The sequence below is a fragment of the Tachypleus tridentatus genome, chromosome 2, assembly GCF_004210375.1.
Source record: "Tachypleus tridentatus isolate NWPU-2018 chromosome 2, ASM421037v1, whole genome shotgun sequence".
Taxonomy (NCBI): domain Eukaryota; kingdom Metazoa; phylum Arthropoda; class Merostomata; order Xiphosura; family Limulidae; genus Tachypleus; species Tachypleus tridentatus.
In genome coordinates, this window is record NC_134826.1 from 19,548,040 (window position 1) to 19,572,051 (window position 24,012).

Genomic DNA, 24,012 nt, shown 5'->3' on the forward strand with positions numbered 1-24,012 from the left:
CGCACATAACATAATCTCTTTTTCTATCAGTGTTTAGAATGGGGCATTATGTCAGTTAATCTCATCACAAACTACTTGTTTAGTAAGTAACAATTTAGCGACATTTGACTTTGTAATTATTATGTTATTACCATGCAAGAGAAATTAATAACAAAATCATCACTTTTATATCATTATATGATTTAACAAAATAAATCTCAACCATTGTTCGAGTCATAAAAGGAATTTTCAAATTTTCCATTAAATAATCTTTGTTCTGTTAAATATAGAAACTTGATTTCGCAGAATGTATATTTAATGAAACGTAACGAGAAGACAGCTAGTGACAGAGAATAGCTCGTTAGAATGGGCGTGGTGTGACAAAAACTGCTCGCTGCAGTGTCTACCCATAGTCCCATAGTCCTAACGTTCACGCAGACTCAGCCGGGAACTCTGTTCTTGTAGTACTCGCACGTTTCCTACTGCGAGATACGATCTTCTTCGGTCAACCAATCTGGTAGGAGCTCGGAAGTTAAACAAGCTACACACTGGACGCCGAAAGTTTGTTGATGGAAGAGTTACATTAGTACTTCACTCTTAATGCTGCGAGTTGTGGAAATGTGGTAATCGAGAAAGCAAAGATAACTTCTGTTGTGGTCCAATTCTGCTTCTGCAAAGCCTAGAGATACGTCTTTGCTTCAGTAACCGCCATAACAACTGCAGCAGAGACGCGATAACTTTATTGAGAGGACATCTAGGAGACGTCTACTATCTCCGAAAGAAAAGGCTTAGAAAAAAGGGTTTATCTTTCTGTGTGTGTTTGTGAGTGAAAACCTCGGATCCAGTTAAAGACAGATAAAAAAACAATGAAGGCATTTCTTTTATTGATTCTCTGTTTCTGCTGGGGTGATCCGACATATGCGGAGTCACTTTACGAAGTTCTTGAAAACGACCCAAGGTTTTCTAGGGTGAGTACACATTTGGGTTTAAATATATTGGTAAACATGTACCTTTAGAGGTTGAATCGTAACACCATAACAGTAGGTTGTCACAGACTTAAGTGAGATAAGCTATTCCAAGCAATGTAATAAAATCCAGTATTGTATTCACGATTCTGTTCTAGTGCCTGTGTTTATTCCTACTCGCAAGTTTTGAAGAAATTCTGTTGGTATTTAGCAGTTTTGTATATTTTGATAATTTTAGAAAGTGTATTAACACTTCTGTTAAACATTTTATTACGTATAACAAGAGCACCACAGAGAGCAGTCATGCATAATACGAAACTACATAAATAAAGTAATTTCGATGTTATTAAAATAAAATCCGAGACTGTAACGTAAGTGAGACACTCATATTATTTTTGCATTAATATGACTTTTTTTATGAATTATTGTTGTATCGAAAGGTCACAATAGAAAACAATGTAACACTGTCTAGGCTTAGGAGTAATGTTGATAAGTTTCGTAACTTTCTTAGTCTCGAATTGCAAACAATCTAACAGTTACACATACTAGGCTTAGCAGCATTGTTGATAACAAGCTGTTTGTAATTTGACAATGAAACTTAAAAAGTGTTTAGTTTCTTGCACGTAAAATGATATGCAGTAAATCTTAATAAACATTACGGCTTGAACTTTTCATATTACTTTAAAAAATAATAATTATTTGCTGCTTTAATGTAATTCGTATACAACTATGGCATATTGATTTATAAGAGGCAGTCTGTAAAGACGTACTATTGGGTATCTAGCGTGTAGAAAATATAGTGTATACCTCTGAGGACAAGAATTTATTTTCCGATCAATGCACTTTTGTCGCTAGCGCGAGATAATTGAAGTTATGAAACGTGACAATAATATTTATGTTATTGTACTTGTATTCTTTATATCTTTCTCGTAGTTCTAAGCAATTTCAAGTCGAGTTCAAAGTTTCTAAAATGGGTAAAGGAACAATATCTCAATTATCTTTTATTATATTAATTTACTTCTTCTGAGAATTAAAGACAACTAGGAACTTGGGTAAAGCTGCTTAGAACTGAGTAGGTTCTTATTTGAATTCGTTCGATAAGAGCTAAAAAGAAACGGCAATCTCCAGAGAAGAATCCTTTCTAGCGAAAGAATTAAACGACTCTAGTTCAGCGCTCTGCTGGTCGATTATTTGATGTAATTTATTTTTCTAATTGCAAAATGTTTTCGTCGTCCAAAGAGAAACTTTTCGGAAGAAAGGATGGCTAAATCCAAACTTGGCATTTTACGGTTTGTTTTATATGTGTTGAGGTTTTACTTTCTAGCCAACAGTTTGGTTTGGTTTGAATTTCACGCAAAGCTACACGAGGACTATCTGCGCTAGCCTTCCCTAATTTTGCAGTGTAGGACCAGAGGGAAGGCAGCTAGTCATCACCACCCACCGCCAATTCTTGGGCTACTCTCTTACTAACGAATAGTGGGATTGACCGTCACATTATAACGTCCACACAGCTGAAAGGGAGGAATGTTTGGTGTGACGGGGATTCGAACCCATGACCCCCAGATTACGAGTCGATTGCCTAACCAACAGATGCTACATGCCAAGAATGTAACACACTGTCAAACAGAATTGAACTAAAGATCGTTTGTTTTTGTTTTGTTTTTAGAATTACGCGCAAAGTTACTCGAGGGTTATGTGCGCTAGCCGTCTCTAATTACGCAATGTACGACTAGATGGAAGGCAACAAGTCATCACCACCCACCACCAACTCTTAGGCTACTCTCTTACTAACGAATAGTGGGATTGACCGAATATTATAACGTCCCCACAGCTGAAAGGGCAGGAATGTTTGGTGTGACGGGGATTCGAACTCTTGACTCTCAGATTACAAGTCGAACTCCTTAACCCACCTGGCGATGTCGGGCCTGAACTAAAGAAAATCGATCTTTGTCACAATGAGATTTTTCGTACGTGTTTATTGTTAATCGCCAAGATCATTTTATGATTTCAAATGGGAACTACAGGTGGCGCTATAACGAAATCCAGAAAAAAGTAAAATAACACGGAATTGATAAAAATAAACTAAACAGACAGCATCATTATTGTAAGCCACGATTTGGTGTTTCTAGTAAACTGCTGTTCTTACAAAAAAAGAACTTTATAGTTGTTTCTAATAGTATTGAGAGGAGGACGGAGGAACAAGAAAAAACATTCTACGGAAAGAAAAGAAAGGATGATAACAAGTTACAGTTTGAACTAATGGAAAAAAACGAGTTCTAAAAAAACAACAGACGTATCAACTGTGCGACTATTGAAACCAAAGAACTACTTAGACAATGTGTAACAACTGTTCGACCATGTGTACCAGAACTCAAAACTCTACCAGGGTAATGTGCTCGAATTGGTCCAACAGTGTGTACCACTGGAATCAAAACGCTATTAGAGTAATTTGTCACATCTTTAAGACCATCTGTACTACTGAAATCAAAACACTAACAGGGTAATGTGTAAAAACTGTGGGACCGTGTGTACCACTGGAAACAACAAATTGTCAGGTTAATGTGTCACGACTGTCGTGAAGCCAAACACCATAAAAAATACGTCATTAAACACATACTCTGTTTGTACATAATCGTTGCTATGAACCATAATTATTCTCTCGACAATGCAACAATGCAAAATGGTACTATGAATAGAACCATTTAGGCTATCTGCACAGATTTTTGTTTGTACTTTCTTACCTAAGAACCATAAGGGTAATACGATTCCCTGATAAATATTCATATATATATTATTTCTTTCCTTTGGTTCATTTATATACTAGCTAGAAACATTGATTAAAAAACACCTTACGAAATAAAATCTTTTGAAATCCGACAAAAATTTTTCTAACGTGTTTATTCTCTAGATTTTCGCAACAAATTCTGTGCTACTTAAAGCAGAAAAAAGTGATTATAAAATCTTAATAGTAGGGTAAGTTATCACCTAAAGAAGTGCTTTGGATCCTTTGTGCAAATGATTGTAGATATACAAATAGAGAAGCGCCTTCTTTACGTCGTGTTGTATCATCAGTCATAATACAGTCATAAAGGCACTACTTAAATATATTTTTATTCTGTATCACGAGGGTAAGCCACTAGTTGGACCTCTTGGCCAGTCTTTTTCCGCAAATGTATTTCAATAACCTGTTCCTTAAGAGTAATGAAGCACGCTGGTCGTGGAGTGGTTAGAACGCTCTGTGTGAACATAGGGTTCATGAATCGAGTTCTGCTGTTAAAACAATAACAACAGCAAAGAAAGCTCGCTCTGCACTTTGGGGCTATCGTTGCGGTAAAATGATCAACGAGGGAAATACGACTGTTTGATCAGACAAAATTAGTGACGATGATAAGCAATTCAGAGTCAGGGGGGGGGATATGTGCAAATAGCTCTTTGTTTAGTTTTTGCGCAAGGCTATACGAGGGATATCTGGGCTAGCCGTCTCAACTTCAGCAGTGTAAGACAAGAGGAAACCGCCAACTCTTTGGATATTCTTTTACCAAAAAATAATGGTCAGTCATATTATAACGCCCCTACAGCTGAAAAGGTGAGAGTCTTTGATGTGAGGGGGATTTGAACCCGCAACCGTAGGATTACGTGCCGAGTGCCTTAACCATCCAGCCATGCCGCGCCTGTGAAAACATAATCTGTTGACTATATTCAGGTTCAAAGTTGACAGTAAGTTTTATTTAAACAAGATAATAAATCTATACTTAATTAAAGAATACCTTGAGTAACAGTAAAGGGGAAAATATAAACATTGGATACACTTAATGTTATTTGAAGATGTAGTAAGTGTTTCGACTTACATAAGTTTCTACTACGTGGGATGATTAGTAGCTTAGTTACTTTTAGTGTCGTTTGTAACGCATAGTTGCACAATGGTTTATCCGCGGAGTGCCCATTACAGGTATCAAATGCTATTTTTTTTACAAATACAAGGCCTCGGACTTTCCATTGAGCCACTGACTCATGTATGTTACAAAGATAAGTTATACAAATTAAGTTAGCGCATTACTCTCGTTTCCAATTTGGACGCAGAGTTTTCTGGATTTACAGGGTCACGTGAAATCCAGCGAACGTGTGCGCGTGTACTATTGTATTTACGGCTGCACTTTCATCGATCGTGTCTGATTGTTTGGTCAACTTTTTTTTTCGTGTAACGTGACATCACCTTCGAGAGATCCGAACGTGACGACAAGACCGACAGTTTCTACTGGCACCAGCTTACACTATGTAAATAATTTTGCAAAAGTAAATTATGCACGTGCTTTATAAACTATGCCAAACAAATAATGAGACAAACAAAGGATAGACAGATAAGAAAAACAAAACACTTCAAAGCCGGCATGGCCAGATGGGTTAAGGCGTTCAACTTGTAATCTGAGGGTTGCGGTTTCGAATCCCCCTCGCACCAAACATGCTCGACCTTACAGCCGTGGGGGCGTTATTATGTAACGGTCAATCCCACTATTCGTTGGTAAAACAGTAGCCCAAGAGTTGGCGGTGGGTGGTGATGACTAGCTGCCTTCCATCTAGTCTTACACTGCTAAATTAGAGACGGTTAGCGCAGATAGCCCTTGAATAGCTTTGCGTGAAATTCAAAACACACAAACAAACAAACGCTTAGTTCAAGCCAGAAAATTATAATAAAAGGGAAGTTTAATAAGTTGTACATTCATTTGTTTTGTACGTATTTATATATCTGCCTCCCGTAAAAGCAAAGTATATACAACAGCACAATTGAGGTTGAGCTGTTGAGATAATTGTGTAACACACCTAAAGATTATTGTATATATATATGTTTGTTTGTGTATTATTGATATGGATAGACTGTCTGTCATATACTGATCTAATTATACACAGTGGTTATCTTGTCATATACTGATCTACTGATATACAACGGTTTTCTTGTCATATACTAATATACAGTGGTCTTCTTGTCATATACTGATCTACTGATATACAGTGGTCTTGTTATATACTGATCTACTGATATACAGTGGTCTTGTCATATACTGATCTACTGATATACAGGGGTCTTGTTATATACTGATCTACTGATATACAATGATCTTCTTGTTATATACTGATCTACTGATATACAGTGGTTTTGTTATATACTGATCTACTGATATACAGTGGTCTTGTTATATACCGATATACAGTGGTCTTCTGGTCATATACTGATCTACTGATATACAGTGGTCTTCTTGTTATATACTGATCTACTGATATACAGTGGTCTTGTTATATACTGATCTACTGATATACAGTGGTCTTCTTGTTATATACTGATCTACGGATATACAGTGGTCTACTTGTTATATATTGATCTACTGATATACAGTGGTCTTGTTATATACTGATCTACTGATATACAGTGGTCTTCTTGTTATATACCGATCTACTGATATACAGTGATCTTGTTATATACTGATCTACTGATATCCAGGGTCTTGTTATATACTGATCTACTGATATACAGTGTTCTTGTTATATACTGATCTAATGATATACAGTGGTCTTCTTGTTATATACTGATCTACTGATATACAGTGGTCTTGTTATATACTGATCTACTGATATACAGTGGTTTTCTTGTTATATATTGATCTACTGATATACAGTGATCTTGTTATATACTGATCTACTGATATCCAGGGTCTTGTTATATACTGATCTACTGATATACAGTGTTCTTGTTATATACTGATCTAATGATATACAGTGGTCTTCTTGTTATATACTGATCTACTGATATACAGTGGTTTTGTTATATACTGATCTACTGATATACAATGGTTTTCTTGTTATATACTGATCTACTGAAATACAGTGGTTTTCTTGTTATATACGGATCTACTGATATACAGTGGTCTTGTTATATACTGATCTACTGATATACAGTGGTCTTGTTATATACTGATCTTCTGATATACAGTGGTCTTGTTATATACTGATCTACTGATATACAGTGGTCTTGTTATATACTGATCTACTGATATAAAGTAATCTTGTTATATATTGATCTACTGATATACAGTGGTCTTCTTGTTATATACTGATCTACTGATATACAGTGGTTTTCTTGTTATATACTGATCTACTGATATACAGTGGTCTTGGTATATACTGATCTGCTGATATACAGTGGTCTTCTTGTTATATATTGATCTACTGATATACAGTGGTCTTCTTGTTATATACTGATCTACTGATATACAGTGGTCTTGTTATATTCTGATCTGCTGATATACAGTGGTTTTCTTGTTATATACTGATCTACTGATATACAGTGGTCTTGGTATATACTGATCTGCTAATATACAGTGGTCTTGTTATATACTGATCTACTGATATACAGTGGTTTTCTTGTTATATATTGATCTACTGATATACAGTGGTCTTCTTGTTATATACCGATCTACTGATATACAGTGGTCTTGTTATATACTGATCTACTGATATCCAGGGTCTTGTTATATACTGATCTACTGATATACAGTGTTCTTGTTATATACTGATCTACTGATATACAGTGGCCTTGTTATATACTGATCTACTGATATACAGTGGTCATCTTATGATACATTGAGGTACAGTGACGAAAAGGTTAGAGATACTAGTAAATTAGATTTTAAAATAGTTAAGATGTGAAACTGTTAAAAATAGAAACGGGTTTAATAATGACAACAATGGTAAAAAAAAACACCTCCAATCTAATAACAACTTTCCAGGTTGTCAAACAGGAATTTTATAGACACTGGTTCTACTGAAGTTTGTTGTATGTGTTTTATTATTTCGTTTTACCAGCTGTTTCTACAAGTAATTTAATTCGCTGATGTAGAGTTTTTGTTCCCAACTACCAGAAAGCAAGGTGAAAGCAAACTGAACTGAAAGAGTCGAAAGTTTGTCCAGAAGTAAGCTACTACAGGTAGAATGTTTGTTTATAAAGGCTGGTTAGTTTGTGTAGCGACAAGCTACACGAGTACTATCTGCGCTAGCTGTCCCTAATTTAGCAGTGCAAGACGAAAGAAAAGCAGCTAGTTATCACCATCCATTGGGCTACTATTTTAAATTGATTGTAACTTTATAACAGCACTATGGCTGAAGAACTAACATACTTGCTTTGGACGGGGATTCGAACCTTCGACCCTCAGGTTGCCAATCAAGCACCCGAAACCAATGGGCCGTGTCGGGCCTGTTCAGAAGGGACAGGCTTATCTGGAATGAAGATATGCCTGTGTAAACCATTAAAACCAAAACACATAAAACCTACGTGAATGTCATATGGTTATTACCATTATATTATTGGTTGGAGTTGTAATACTTGTGACCTAAAGCTAAAGTTAACTGAATTTTACTTTTTAAAGAGAGATGTTTCGTAACTACACATTCCATGGTGAAAGTACTCTTTCAATTTGCTTATAAATAAGTGACGGACCCATCTTTACGATATTATGATAACTATGACAGAACAGCAACTGTTTGTGACGTTATGAGAATTTTAACTATGACAATATGATAATCGTAACTTTAAGATATCATGACGATTTTAACTGTGACAATATATGACAACTGTAATTTTAGGACATTATAATAAAGGTAACTGTTACTATATGACAGTTGTGACTGCGATAGTGTGGCAACCGTAATTTTGTATGAAAATTGTGATTTTTGGTTTTAAGTGCATCGACTGGAGAAGGAAGAATTTCTACATATACACTCTTAATTTCTATTTTCAAGACGTATCTCAACCATCATCTTAGGCCCAGCTAGGCAGCTAAGGCACTCGACTCATAATCCGAAGGTCGCGGGTTCGGATCTCCGTAGCACTAGACAAGTTCGTTCTTTCAGCCGTGGGGGCGTTATAATGTGACGATCAATCCCACTATTCGTTGGTAAAAGAGTAGCCCAATAGTTAGCGGTGGGTGGTGATGACTAGTTGCCCTCGTTCTAGTCTTACACTGCTAAATTAGGGACGGCTAGCGCAGATAGCCTTCGTGTAGCTTTGCGCGAAACTAAAAAAAAACAAACAAACAAGAACATAACCTTGCAGCATTTGATTGCTATCATCAAAACTTATCTCAATTATAACTGTACATCACCTATTTGTATTTTGAAGACGCGTCTCAACAATAATCTTGCATCACCTGATTTATATTTTCAAGACAACACATCCATAACCTTACATCATCTGATTTCTGTTTTCGTGATGCATCGGAGAGTCGATTACAAATTATCTGAAGTCCACCTATCGAGATCGATGGGAACCATTATTTTATACTTTTATATCAAAATTGTGTATTTCAAAATTTATGGATAATATTAATGTTTGTGCGAACTTCAAAGTGAAGGTTAAAGATCGTTTTAACGCACGTGAACTCGAAAGTAAACACAAAGGAGATTAATCACTTAACTTCTCACGTCATTAACTTCCTTGTGAATATCGTATCCACTGCACAAACATCACACAAGTGAATTCTTTCTTTTCGTTATCAAAGTGATTTATTACGTTTTCAAAGGAAATCTTCTAACTGGTTTCCGAACATCATGGAAGCCTTCTAATAATTATTGATCGAAAATGCTCGTGCTTTAGTTCTACTTATATCCTAAAAGTATCCTTACACATGTTTTCAAATGCCTTCACAATATGGTTGTTGTTTTGAATTAAGCACAAAGCTACACAATGGGCTATCTGTGCTTTGCCCATCACGGGTATCGAAACCCGGTTTTTAGCGTTGTAAGTCCTCAGACATACCGCTGAGCCACTGAAGGGGCTCACAGTATGGACATCTTATTACAGTGGCAGATAAAATTCTTTTCTTGGATTTTCTTTCATTCAACTTTTCGTCATAGCGTTCAAAACGTATCTTCCATCTGTTATCAGAAGCTATACTTTATGTTAGTTACATAGTACAGAATGTTAGGCTTAATGCTGCTTTGTATAGTGGGCATCGTTCAGTTCGAAACGGTTTGCCCACTGCATTCTGTCTGATCTCACGTGGTGGTCTAATATTTGTAATGTGTTCTCTCGTCTTGACGCTTCACGCTTCAAGAGTTTTTCACCCAAGAACAGGTAATACGTGGTCATCCGAAAGAAGCTGTCCAACTATTTCGTACTGAACAAATAAGGGTGTTTATGATTAAAAGCGTAGATGGAGAACACGTGCGTGACTAACTTTCCGATCTTAACAAATGGGTTATTAGATTACATTACGCATTTTGTGACGTATATTGTTTTAAAAACAATAAGCATACACTTCGACACGGCCAAAAATATTGTTTCCAGCGAAATTATCTAAGTGATGAATCAACGTATTCTAATATTTATATGTTTTTGTTTTATGTATTTTCCTACGCCTGGTTAGAACGGAATATTAAATTATCTAAATTAAACGATCGAATGTGGCCTAGTTCTGAAATTTGGATTTGAAGGTACATGGTTTTTGTACCGTGATGCGTTATAAGAATGCCAGTCAATGTCCCCTATTCGATTATAGTAGCTCAAGAGTTGACGGTTGGTGCTTTTTACTAGCTGCTTTCTCTCTAGTCTCTCAGCTCTAAATTAGAATAGGTAGCACAGATGGCGCTTGAGTAATTTTGCGCGAATATTTTTATAAAACATAAATAAATAACCGTTATTAACTGTTAGGTTGGTCATTAGTACAGATCTACGTGGGTACTTTTCTTTTATGAGAAGTTAATTATAATTAATAACATGAATTAACAATTATTAATTATGAGAATTGAGAAACGGTATTTTAATAAACACTCGAGAATAATTTTTGAAACTCCTAAGTTTTTTTCTATTGTTGTTTCTTGCACAGTCACAACCATAAAGTATTTATTAGACTGAGTGATAATCTAAGCTGATTGGTGGAAATTCACCAGGGCAACTGTTTGAATACGTGTAACTGATAAAATCTGTTAGATCTATTTCCTCATTCAAATTAAAACTTCTCTCGTAGAAATTAATAGAATTTCATCAGGAGATTTACATGGCCAAGTGGTTAAGGCACTCTATTCGTAATCTGAGAGTCGCGGGTTCGAATCCTTGTCACACCAAACATGTTCGCCTTTTCAACCATGGGAGCGTTATAATGATACGGTCAATCCCACTATTCGTTGGTAAAAGAGTACCCTAAGAGTTGGCGGTGGGTGGTGGTAGATAGCTGCCTTCCCTCTAGTCTTACACTGCTAAATTAGGGACGGCTAGCGCAGATGTCCCTCGAGAATTTAAACCAAACCAGACAATTACTCAAGAAGTAGAAACAGTTAGGTTTATTTATTAATTTCCATCTTTTAGGAAGTGTTTGTTTTTTCTTATAGCAAAGCCACATTAGGCTACCTGCTGAGCCCACCGAGGGGAATCGAACCCCTGATTTTAGCGTTGTAAATCCGAAGACATACCGCTATACTAGCGGCGGGCTCCTTTTAGGAAGAAAAAGATGGAATAACAATACAAATACGTGAAAACCAGAAAACAATACGTATTTTCCACTCTTCCGTGAATTCTTTAAAACTACTCTGTTGCAACGGAAGTAGCGAATCAAAGAATAGGTTAGGCCTCAAAGTCGTATTTTCATCACTGAAATTAACGTTTTCGCGAGTGAAATTCACGAATAAAATCAGGTATGTAACTGTATCAAAAGTCATGACTTTTTCGCGAAGAATAACGAAAACGAGGCGTCTATTTCGCGCACCTTTCCATCACTACTGTTTTCTTTATATATATATAAGCATTTGCCCTAAAACCGATTAATTTTGATTAGCAGAATTTAGCCCATAGTTTTCTTTAAGTGTTCACGGTTGCAGCCCGTGTCCTGTTATCTTTAGGCGTGCGTTAGATGAGTAACACAAACCACTTGCATTAAAAAAACAAATCTTTAGTTTTATATTGATTATGCCTGCGCAGCGCTTCAGTAAGAATTACGTTTTGCTTGTTCCACGCAGCGTTGTTCACGGCAGTAACCATAGCAACGTCATCGTGTCACACAAACGAATAATTGAATAGTACGACCACACTGTGTGTTTCTTCTTGGCTAATAATACTTTGCATAGGCCTACATTTGTCGACGTTACAACAAAGGTACTTCAAATTAACAATAATGAAATAATGACAACAGTACGTTATAACTGAAACTATGTATGAATATTTAGAAATGGAGAAACATTAAGTCCCATACTGCAGTAGTTACACTAAACGTGTACATACACCTATATCTGCAGCACTCGCTTTACATTTTTACTAAAGAAAAACGGAAATAGGTGGCGCTAGGGAAGTACTTTTTTATCATTGTTTCCAAAAATGTCAGTCAATGTTGTGATGATTATCTGTGAAATTTACAATAAATCGATATATTCACCAGTCTTTTCACGGTACAGAGTTAAATAACAGATTAATCCTTTCAGAATAAGTTATATTCGCGAATCGAACCCTGATTTTATTATTGCAAGTAAATTTACCAATGACCCCTGGGGAACTAAATGAAAGAACACGTTAGTGTTTCGCGGTATTAAATTAAATAATATATTAGTCATTTCACGATATTACATCTCTTAACTAGAACCTGTGCAAATTTAAATTAATGGATAAAATATTGATGAGAGTAGTGGAGGTGTTTTAACACGACAACCTTACGAAAGAACCATTTGCAATGGAAACTATGCTGTAGGGCTATTGTCATGATGCATGGCCGTCGGATAGAGCACGACTAGACGTGACATGATGAACAATAACAATGCAGTAAAGATCAAAGATTGTTTTAATATAACGTATTCAACATCTGTACTTTCAAACAGAACATTTATTATTTGGTACTTTAGGGTTATTCTAAGGAACAGAGTGTTAGAAGTCTTACGGGTGACGTCAGACACAGTACTTCTGTGTCAGTCAAAGTCCCCATCTAGCGATCAGTAACATTCCATTTTAATATAAGATTTAATATAGCTTTACGTTCTGTGGATTGTATAAACGTTGCCACTGGCAACATATACGGATCTGAAAGTCTATACTTATTTAGTTGATAAATATTAATTTATCTACTTCGATTAGATTCACGGCGTTAGCGTACACGATATTAAATAACAACTTGATATATTTCATCTAACACGAACGTAAGCACTTGAAGCCCAATATGGCGGAGTAAAATACAGGCCACGTGATATTTAATAAAATTGAAAAATCTCTTTAGTCCTACTTGCAACTCACTATATCCGTTCTGTCAGTTACTTAGGCCCGGCACGACCAGGTGGCTAATGCACACAACTTGCAATCTGACTGTCTCAGTTCGAATCCCCGTTACACCAAACATGTTCGTCTTTTCAGCCGTGGGAGCGTTATTATGTGACGGTCAATCCCCCTATTCGTTGGTTAAAGATTAGCCAAAGATTTGACGGTGGGTGATGATGACTTGCTGCCTACTCTCTAGACTTACACTGCTAAATTAGGGACAGCTAGCGCAGATAGCCCTCGTGTAGCTTTGCGAGAAATTAAAAAACAAACAAACAAACAATCCAATCCCGTCACCGAATATCTTCACTTTTCCAGCCGCGGGGGTTTTGTAATGCTACAGTTAATCTCAGTATTGCTTTATAAAAGGCAGTCCGAGAATTGGCGTTGGGTAGTGTTTAACAACTGCCTTCCCTCTAATCTGACATTTAAATTAGGGAAGGCTAGCGCAGATGGCCCTCGAGTAGCTTTTCGCGATATTCAAAAAACAAACAAACAACAAATAGTGTGAAAAACACAACGTGAGTTTCGTACAGATGTTTTTATTTGAAGAAGATAAAATTGTAGATATAATCTATGAAGTAGACATGAAGTATTCTCTGGTAGACTCCACCCTGTGCGATGGACTACAGTTCTCTTACTCAAGGCTCATCAGCACAGCTTGGGTCAGCAACCTGAGATGTATAGTTAGGCCTCTTATAATAGTAGTGTTTAAGTAATATTAATCCTTTTAGTCCGTTTCAATTGGACATTATAAGCATATACTTAGGCCTCTATGTCATAGATGTCAGTTTTGTCTCTGGTTAAAATAAATATGTGTATACCGTCATTAAACATCGTCATTCCACTATATACCGAATAATCAATTTAACACAATGCCATGATATTTTCCACAAACCTAAGTCGATTTAGCTTAACTAAATAGTCAGTTTATCGCCGGTGAAGCCTCACAATTAGCAGATAACTCTTACTGATGATATTATACAACTGATATAATTCATTTATCATTCGCAAGAGCATGGTGTGTATTTACTTTAATGTGCAAAACAAAACTGTTTCTCATGTAGTCGAGATGTTAAGCCTTTTCTCTGACACTAAAGTAGTGTACATCAATAAATTATGTACGGCTGTAAGTTTTATGTTACGATTTTCTTGTTATTAAGAGTATTTCTAATAAGAGATTTGTATTCTCAAGACGGCTGGTATGGATATTAACATTTTAATTAAAATAAAGTACAGAACAACCTTTCGACCTTTTTAGGTCATATTCAGGTTAACAGCCGTCTTGAGAATGTATTTTTACTTCAAGTAGGTGTCTCGTCATCACGAGTTAATGAGATTATTTTCGTTCTATGCTTTACAGTCGCACAGCGGTATGTCTGCAGACTCACGCATCTAGAAACCGGGTTTCGATACTCGTGGTGGGCAGAGCACAGATAGCCCATTATGTACTTTTCTGCTTAATTTCAAACAAAAAAATTCTCTTTATCAGGGACTTTTTTGGTTTGAATTTCGCGCAAATTCACACGAGGTTTATGTGTGCTAGCCGTTCCTAATTTAACAGTGAAAGAATACAGGGAAAGCAGCTAGTCATCATCACCCACCGCGAACTGTTGGGCAGCTTTTATACAAACAAATAGTTATACTAACTTTCACATTATAAGGCCCCCACAACTGAAAGTGCGAGCAATGTTGGTGGGACAAGAATTAGAACACGCGACCCGCAGATTGCGAGTCGAGCGCCCTAACCATCTGGCCGAGCCAGATCATTTTTATTTTTCAATAAAACGCAATAAAACCGTCAGAGAAAGTTTCTCTGAATACTAATAGATTGAGAGTCGCGTATCTATTGGTATAGAAGGAGAGATAAACGAAGATTTTCCTGACCAGTGGATGACTGTTATCAATGGCTCAGTGCTAAGTGAGAATTAATCATTTATCAGCGATTTATTGTTGAAGTTAAGACAACAATCAAAAGATGGGCTCTCCACGTTGAAGAAGATTACAAACGAACGGCACATGCCTGAACAAACACATTGTACACAAGAAACTGGTGATCCAGAACAAGTTGAACAATCCTTTAGTCGTCCTGTCTTTTAACAATAACACAGTTCGAGGCGTATTGTACATGGAGAACGAAGAATATTTTCTGGGGGAAGGTACGAACTGTTAGAGTGGTGGGATATAAAAACAGTGCTTCACATATTAGGAAAAATGGACCTAGTTTAACCTTGTTTAGAAACCAGGGTCTCAAAAATACAGGAAGAGGTCTGTTAACCAAAACATTCAGACCCGGAGGCCAGCCAAGGGCAGCTCTGACTCACAGTTTCATTGTTAGAACAGTACAGCTGCTGCTGACCCTGTAAATGAAGCCAGTATTCACGATAGAATAGAAAAAAAAATCTCACGTGTTCGTAAATGCTCGTGGTAGTTGATGTATCAAAACGTTTGATATAAAAGTCGATTAAAAACGTACACGTACACACACATATATATCTATTTTTAGTATTCGAATACGATGGCAAAAAGAGGATGGTTTTATAAGATCAAAATTGTTATTGTACTTTAAAAATGTAACAATGATTTTGTACAATTTTTTTTGTCGTTTTTAATTTACGTTGAGTAGTTTGAAAATGATCATTTCCAATACGACATCTTCTGGTAGGTTTTCTAAACACTTCCTGTGGAAAATTTTGTCGATTCTACATCCTGCGATCGGTGCTGTAACGTACATGGGTAATAACTTTCATTGCTTTATTAAAGATATGTATTTCAACGTATACAAATTTGATCTACTCGCACCCTGCTGGTACAGCGGCAAGTCTACGGATTTACAACCCTAGAATTAGGGGTTCGATTCCCTTCGGTGGGCTCAGCAGATAGTCCGATGTGGCTTTGCTATAAGAAAACACACTGATTTCTGTTTCCATTAATACGAGGCAGGCTATTGCGAAATACACTTGTTTTCAAATGTTACTGCCATTCTATGAATACTTTCGGATGGCAAATCAAATAGCTCATTTTTTTTAGACCTGTATTTTATAACGACCAAGTTTCACCTCTTTTCATATAAGTTTACAGCCGTTATACTTTGCACACGTTATTATTGTTTAGGCTAGGGTTTGTGTATGTGTTTTTCTTATAGCAAAGCCACATCGGGCTCTCTGTTGAGCCCACCGAGGGGAATCGAACCCCTGATTTTAGCGTTGTAAATCCGTAGACTTACCGCTGTACTAGCGGGGGGCGAGGCTAGGGTTTAGTCATAAAATCAATTACGTTAAACCAGGCCACTCGGAAATTAACAAACACATTAGTGGCTGGAACGTTATTTATATATAAACCAATTAGTAAAACTATAATTGTTATGGTATGAAAGCCGTTTCTTTCTTTCGTTTTTTTTTTTAAATAGTGAAGCGAAATGCGATTATACTCAGTTATGTTTGTCATAAAACAGTTGTTAGGCTTATTGTATTTTCAGCAACAAAATTCCATAACCGACGATGCGTTTTGTTTAATACCAGATCTCATCACCGACGATGCGTTTTGTTTAATACCAGATCTCATCTGTCCACCTGGAGTACAACAAACATAGTAGTAGTGCGAACGCTATTTATACAAGCCATTTGGATATGGCGGATATAGCGTAGTAGAAATGTATTATACAATTTTCTACTTGGAAAAAATACGAGATGCCGAATTATATTTTCTTATGAGAAATGTAGTTGGTCGTATTCATAATTCGCTAACTTAAAAAAATAGCGCTCACATCATAAAAATGCCCCATATAAATAAAGGCAAGCATATTTGGTGTAATGGGAATTCGAACCCGCTACCCGCACATTACGACCCGAGCGCCCTATCTACCTGGCCATGCTGGGCCTGACGGAATTCCAACCAGCGATCCAAAGGTTACAAATAACTGGATATTACTTAACAATGTGGGCACGGCATGGCAAAGTGTGTTAAGGCGTTCGACTCGTAATCCGAGGATCGTGGGTTCGAATCACGATCGCACCAAATATGCTCGCCCTTTCAGCTAAAGGGGCATTATATTGTGACGGTCAATTCCACTATTCCTTGGCAAAAGAATAGCCCAAGAGTTGGTGGTGATGACTAGCTGCCTTCCCTCTAGTCTTACACTGCTAAATTAGGGACGGCTAGCGCAGATAGCCCTCGTGTAGCTTTGCGCGAAATTCACACCAAACCGAACCACTATTTACAGCTATTCACGGACTCTTCAAAAACAGATCCATGGGTTTACGTGGACACTGGAGTGATCATGTAAGTTGTCATTGAAAACGAGAATAAAAAATTTTTGTGTGGTTGTAATATTACTACACCCTCTGATAAGCCTTCAGCCTATGTTGCCAAATTACATCAGTATCTTTTTACAACCTGTTAATGTCACACTCAACTATCGATTACACGAATTCGTTTTAACCGTGCTTACTTTCCTACTGTTTCCTTTAATACAGAAAACGCAAAATGTAAGCGTGCCAAAGTCCAGTTGTGACAGCCTGGCACAAGATATGTGTTAATATTGAATTAGTTACTATGGTAACAGGTAGTAACAAAAGCCAAACACCTTGACGTGTTCAAGAAATCCAGTTTTTTTGTTTTTTTCTGAGTGCTGAAAATTACCTGCATCTTGTTTTTTAACTCTAGTGTTGTCACTTTGAACCACATTTTCTTTTTACAAAAACATTTTAATTTCAAATTCAGAATGAATTTTTATCAAAATTAAACAATACTTCTTTTTTATCAAACGGAATTATGGGTACAAAAATAACAGATTTAAGCACATAACAATCAAACATGAGCTATTGGACTTAGAGAATTCTCGCTTTCTCAGACAGATTTTTGTATCAGAAATGATGCATTTGGATACATAAGAATTTATTCCGAGTTTCGCAGCTAAATTCGAAATTGTACTGCTATTACTTCTCTATGTATGTGACGTAAAAATCTTGAGCAAAAAAAAGTAACGCTTTGTTTACTGTAGCTCCATTTGCACAGATGAATGGTTGCTTTAGAAGTATGTGTAAGACGCTTTAGTTGGGTTAATATAGGTGCTAAACTTATTAGGAAATAAGTCAGAAAGTTGCATTTTGTCCAATGAGCAAGTTTTGCTCTTTTGTTTGACATTTCCTCGTGATTTTCTGTTTAATTCACAAGATGTCATTTTGTTTTTTGTTTTTGTGGGCCTTTTTCGCTAAAGTAATGTCAGGATTATCCAATGTGTACATTTGCTGGGACTCAAATCAAAAGATAACTCAAACTTCTTGTAGTTACGTATGACACAGATGCACAATTGGATATCTGTTCTGTATCTACAGCATAAATCCAATTCCGAATTTTAGTGTTATAAGGCCTATAACTTGCCGTTAAATTAACGAAGACTGCGAGCTGCTATAAACGTATGCTATTACTCAAAATGATTAAAGAAATTAATATTTCAATAGTTTTAGATGCTACGCTTTGAGACCTTTTTTCGTAGTAAATTTTAAGGCCTTCTGCACACGACATAATTAAGCACAACTCCAACGATATACAGCGCCATCTCTTAGCAGCTTTAGACAACCGTAAATAACTTAAGTTTTTGGTCGTCATTGGCAAACTCGGAGCGCAATAACACAGGTGTACACACACACCGGTAATACTTTAGTGTGTAGAAATAAAAAAAAGAATTACTAGAGGGCGCAGATGATAAACTAACAAGTATAGTGCCATAGGACTATAATATCATAAAAAACATCTGTTTTTTATAATAAACTGCAATTAGATAAATAGAGTTATTTATTTCTATAAAGTATAAGGTACTGGATTTTTTACACTTAAAAAATCAACATTTATAACACATGTGTTATTTTAGTTGTAAACACTGTTCATTAAAGTTTCTAGTATTTCAAGATGTGCTTGGCGTTAAAAACTTTCCAAATAACTTAGAAAACTTGCCACAACTACAGGATAAATTATTACAATAATGTTAACTCATAACTAAAGCTACTTTAGAATTTTTGAGGTTTTAGATTACATATTTTTGTTATTGAATGCATGCAGCGATTACTACAGAAATACCTAATTGCATTGTTTCGATAATGGTGAGCCAGTTGTGCATGTTATTTGGACACAGCAAATTGCTTAAAATATATTTGCTTTAAAACGAACAAACGAATAGAGTTCGAATGATTTTATTTGGAGAACGTGAAGAAGATAACTGGAAAGGTCTTGTAAAATATGTTACACATCCAAACAAGAAACATCTTACTCAGGGATTGAAAATTGAACATTCAGTTGAAAACAGGAAAACCCGTCTGCAGGGGAGAATTGGACGATATGAGATAACTTCTGGTTGTACTTTAAAATTGGTCATACTTATTCATAAAGCGTCTATGAATATTTGGTTAAAGGTAATGGAGTAATGTAAAACCAACTAACCCCTCTTGCACAAAACAGTTTGTTACACGATGAGCGTTGCTTTCTTTGGGGGACAGTTACATGAAAGCAACAGACTCAATTCCTCCATTTTCCATAACATTCCTGCATGGTCCATAACATTCCTGCATGGTCCATGAGGAAAAGGAAGGAAAATAAGCCCTTTTCAGACTCTTGAAATGAGGTGCAGATGTTCGAATTCAAAATTCAAAGTGCGCAGTATAGATGATTCGAGTCTTCAGCTGTCACAGACGATAGAGATCTTGTTCGTTGTCATCTCCAACTTGGCCTTCCAATCATACTGTTGTTGTTATGACCATGTTTACAAATTGTGTAGGTTCTCATGTTACACGACCACGTGACAAACTATTATCAAACCAATGCGTAGTGACACCATTGTTAAGTCTGATTATCATACACCGTGTTTGCTCTTTGTAGCACGGATCCAGTAACACCAACTAATACTTCTGGTGAACCTACAATTCTGTTTCTTTTCTTTGTAACATAATCCCAATGACACCAATTAATACTTCTACTGATCCTACTGCTATGTTTCTACTCTTTATAACATGAACGCAGTGAAATCACTTAGTATTTCTGATGATCTTACTACTATGTTTCTACTCTTTATAACATGGACCCAGTGAAACCACTTAGTATTTCTGATGATCTTACTACTATGTTTCTACTCTTTATAACATGGACCCAGTGAAACCACTTAGTACTTCTGATGATCTTACTACTATGTTTCTACTCTTTATAACATGAACCCAGTGAAACCACTTAGTACATGGATTAACACCACTTAGTATTTCTGATGATCTTACTGCTATGTACTACTATGTTTCTACTCTTTATAACATGGACCCAGTGAAACCACTTAGTACTTCTGATGATCTTACTACTATGTTTCTACTCTTTATAACATAGATCCAGTGACACCACTTAGTATTTCTGATGATCTTACTACTATGTTTCTACTCTTTATAACATAGATCCAGTGACACCACTTAGTATTTCTGATGATCATGGATCCAGTAACACCACTTACTTTCTATGTTTCTACTCTTTATAACATAGATCCAGTGACACCACTTAGTATTTCTGATGATCTTACTACTATGTTTCTACTCTTTATAACATGAACCCAGTGAAACCACTTAGTATTTCTGATGATCTTACTACTATGTTTCTACTCTTTATAACATGAACCCAGTGAAACCACTTAGTATTTCTGATGATCTTACTACTATGTTTCTACTCTTTATAACATGGATCCAGTGAAACCACTTAGTATTTCTGATGATCTTACTGCTATGTTTCTACTCTTTATAACATGGACCCAGTGAAACCACTTAGTACTTCTGATGATCTTACTACTATGTTTCTACTCTTTATAACATGAACCCAGTGAAACCACTTAGTATTTCTGATGATCTTACTGCTATGTTTCTACTCTTTATAACATGGACCCAGTGAAACCACTTAGTACTTCTGATGATCTTACTACTATGTTTCTACTCTTTATAACATAGATCCAGTGACACCACTTAGTATTTCTGATGATCTTACTACTATGTTTCTACTCTTTATAACATAGATCCAGTGACACCACTTAGTATTTCTGATGATCCTACTGCTATGTTTCTACTCTTTATAACATAGATCCAGTGACACCACTTAGTATTTCTGATGATCTTACTGCTATGTTTCTACTCTTTATAACATAGATCCAGTGACACCACTTAGTATTTCTGATGATCTTACTACTATGTTTCTACTCTTTATAACATGAACCCAGTGAAACCACTTAGTATTTCTGATGATCTTACTACTATGTTTCTACTCTTTATAACATGGACCCAGTGAAACCACTTAGTATTTCTGATGATCTTACTGCTATGTTTCTACTCTTTATAACATGGACCCAGTGAAACCACTTAGTACTTCTGATGATCTTACTACTATGTTTCTACTCTTTATAACATGAACCCAGTGAAACCACTTAGTATAACATTCTGATGATCTTACTACTATGTTTCTACTCTTTATAACATGGACCCAGTTAAACCACTTAGTATTTCTGATGATCTTACTACTATGTTTCTACTCTTTATAACATGGATCCAGTGAACACCACTTAGTATTTCTGATGATCTTACTACTATGTTTCTACTCTTTATAACATGGATCCAGTGACACCACTTAGTATTTCTGATGATCCTACTACTATGTTTCTTTATAACATGGATACTCTTTATAACATAGATCCAGTGACACCACTTAGTATTTCTGATGATCTTACTGCTATGTTTCTACTCTTTATAACATAGATCCAGTGACACCACTTAGTATTTCTGATGATCTTACTACTATGTTTCTACTCTTTATAACATGATGACTCCAGTGAAACCACTTAGTATTTCTGATGATCTTACTGCTATGTTTCTACTCTTTATAACATAGATCCAGTAACACCACTTAGTATTTCTGATGATCTTACTACTATGTTTCTACTCTTTATAACATGAACCCAGTGAAACCACTTAGTATTTCTGATGATCTTACTACTATGTTTCTACTCTTTATAACATGAACCCAGTGAAACCACTTAGTATTTCTGATGATCTTACTACTATGTTTCTACTCTTTATAACATGAACCCAGTGAAACCACTTAGTATTTCTGATGATCTTACTATGTTTCTATGTTTCTACTCTTTATAACATGTTTCTACTCTTTATAACCCAGTGAAACCACTTAGTACTTCTGATGATCTTACTACTATGTTTCTACTCTTTATAACATGAACCCAGTTAAACCACTTAGTATTTCTGATGATCTTACTACTATGTTTCTACTCTTTATAACATGGACCCAGTGAAACCACTTAGTACTTCTGATGATCTTACTACTATGTTTCTACTCTTTATAACATAGATCCAGTGACACCACTTAGTATTTCTGATGATCCTACTGCTATGTTTCTACTCTTTATAACATAGATCCAGTGACACCACTTAGTATTTCTGATGATCTTACTGCTATGTTTCTACTCTTTATAACATAGATCCAGTGACACCACTTAGTATTTCTGATGATCTTACTACTATGTTTCTACTCTTTATAACATGAACCCAGTGAAACCACTTAGTATTTCTGATGATCTTACTACTATGTTTCTACTCTTTATAACATGAACCCAGTGAAACCATCTAGTGCTTCTGATGATCCTACTACTATGTTTCTACTCTTTATAACATGAATCCAGTAACACCACTTAGTATTTCTGATGATCCTACTACTATGTTTCTACTCTTTATAATATGGATCCAGTAACACCACTTAGTATTTCTGATGATCTTACTACTATGTTTCTACTCTTTATAACATGGATCCAGTGACACCACTTAGTATTTCTGATGATCCTACTACTATGTTTCTACTCTTCATAACATGAATCCAGTAACACCACTTAATATTTCTGATGATCTTACTACTATGTTTCTACTCTTTATAACATGAATCCAGTGACACCACTTAGTATTTCTGATGATCCTACTACTATGTTTCTACTCTTTATAACATGGATCCAGTAACACCACTTAGTATTTCTGATGATCTTACTACTATGTTTCTACTCTTCATAACATGAATCCAGTGACACCACTTAGTATTTCTTATGATCCTACTACTATGTTTCTACTCTTTATAATATGGATCCAGTAACACCACTTAGTATTTTTGATGATCTTACTACTATGTTTCTACTCTTTATAACATGGACCCAGTAACACCACTTAGTATTTCTGATGATGTTACTACTATGTTTCTACTCTTTATAACATGGACCCAGTAACACCACTTAGTATTTCAGTGATGATCTGATGATTACTACTATGTTTCTACTCTTTATAACATGGACCCAGTAACACCACTGAGTATTTCTGATGATCCTACTACTATGTTTCTACTCTTTATAACATGGACCCAGTGACACCACTTAGTATTTCTGATGATCCTACTACTATGTTTCTACTCTTCATAACATGAATCCAGTAACACCACTTAATATTTCTGATGATCTTACTACTATGTTTCTACTCTTCATAACATGAATCCAGTGACACCACTTAGTATTTCTGATGATCCTACTACTATGTTTCTACTCTTTATAACATGGATCCAGTAACACCACTTGGTATTTCTGATGATTCTACTACTATGTTTCTACTCTTTATAACATGGATCCAGTAACACCACTTAGTATTTCTGATGATCTTACTACTATGTTTCTACTCTTTATAACATGGATCCAGTGACACCATCTAGTGCTTCTGATGATCCTACTACTAT

The 24,012-nt window shown here is 35.9% G+C and overlaps 1 protein-coding gene across 1 annotated transcript in view; it reads left to right on the top strand.

The window, feature by feature from the left end:
- The first annotated feature begins 415 nt into the window (after nucleotides 1–415).
- Nucleotides 416–24,012, top strand: part of LOC143239094 (fasciclin-1-like) — an 86,096-nt gene continuing 62,499 nt past the window's right edge. Inside the window, exon 1 of the mRNA XM_076479914.1 lies at nucleotides 416–947. Coding sequence (XP_076336029.1) covers nucleotides 846–947 — 102 coding nt within the window. The 5' untranslated portion in view covers nucleotides 416–845. The remainder of the gene's footprint in view (nucleotides 948–24,012) is intronic.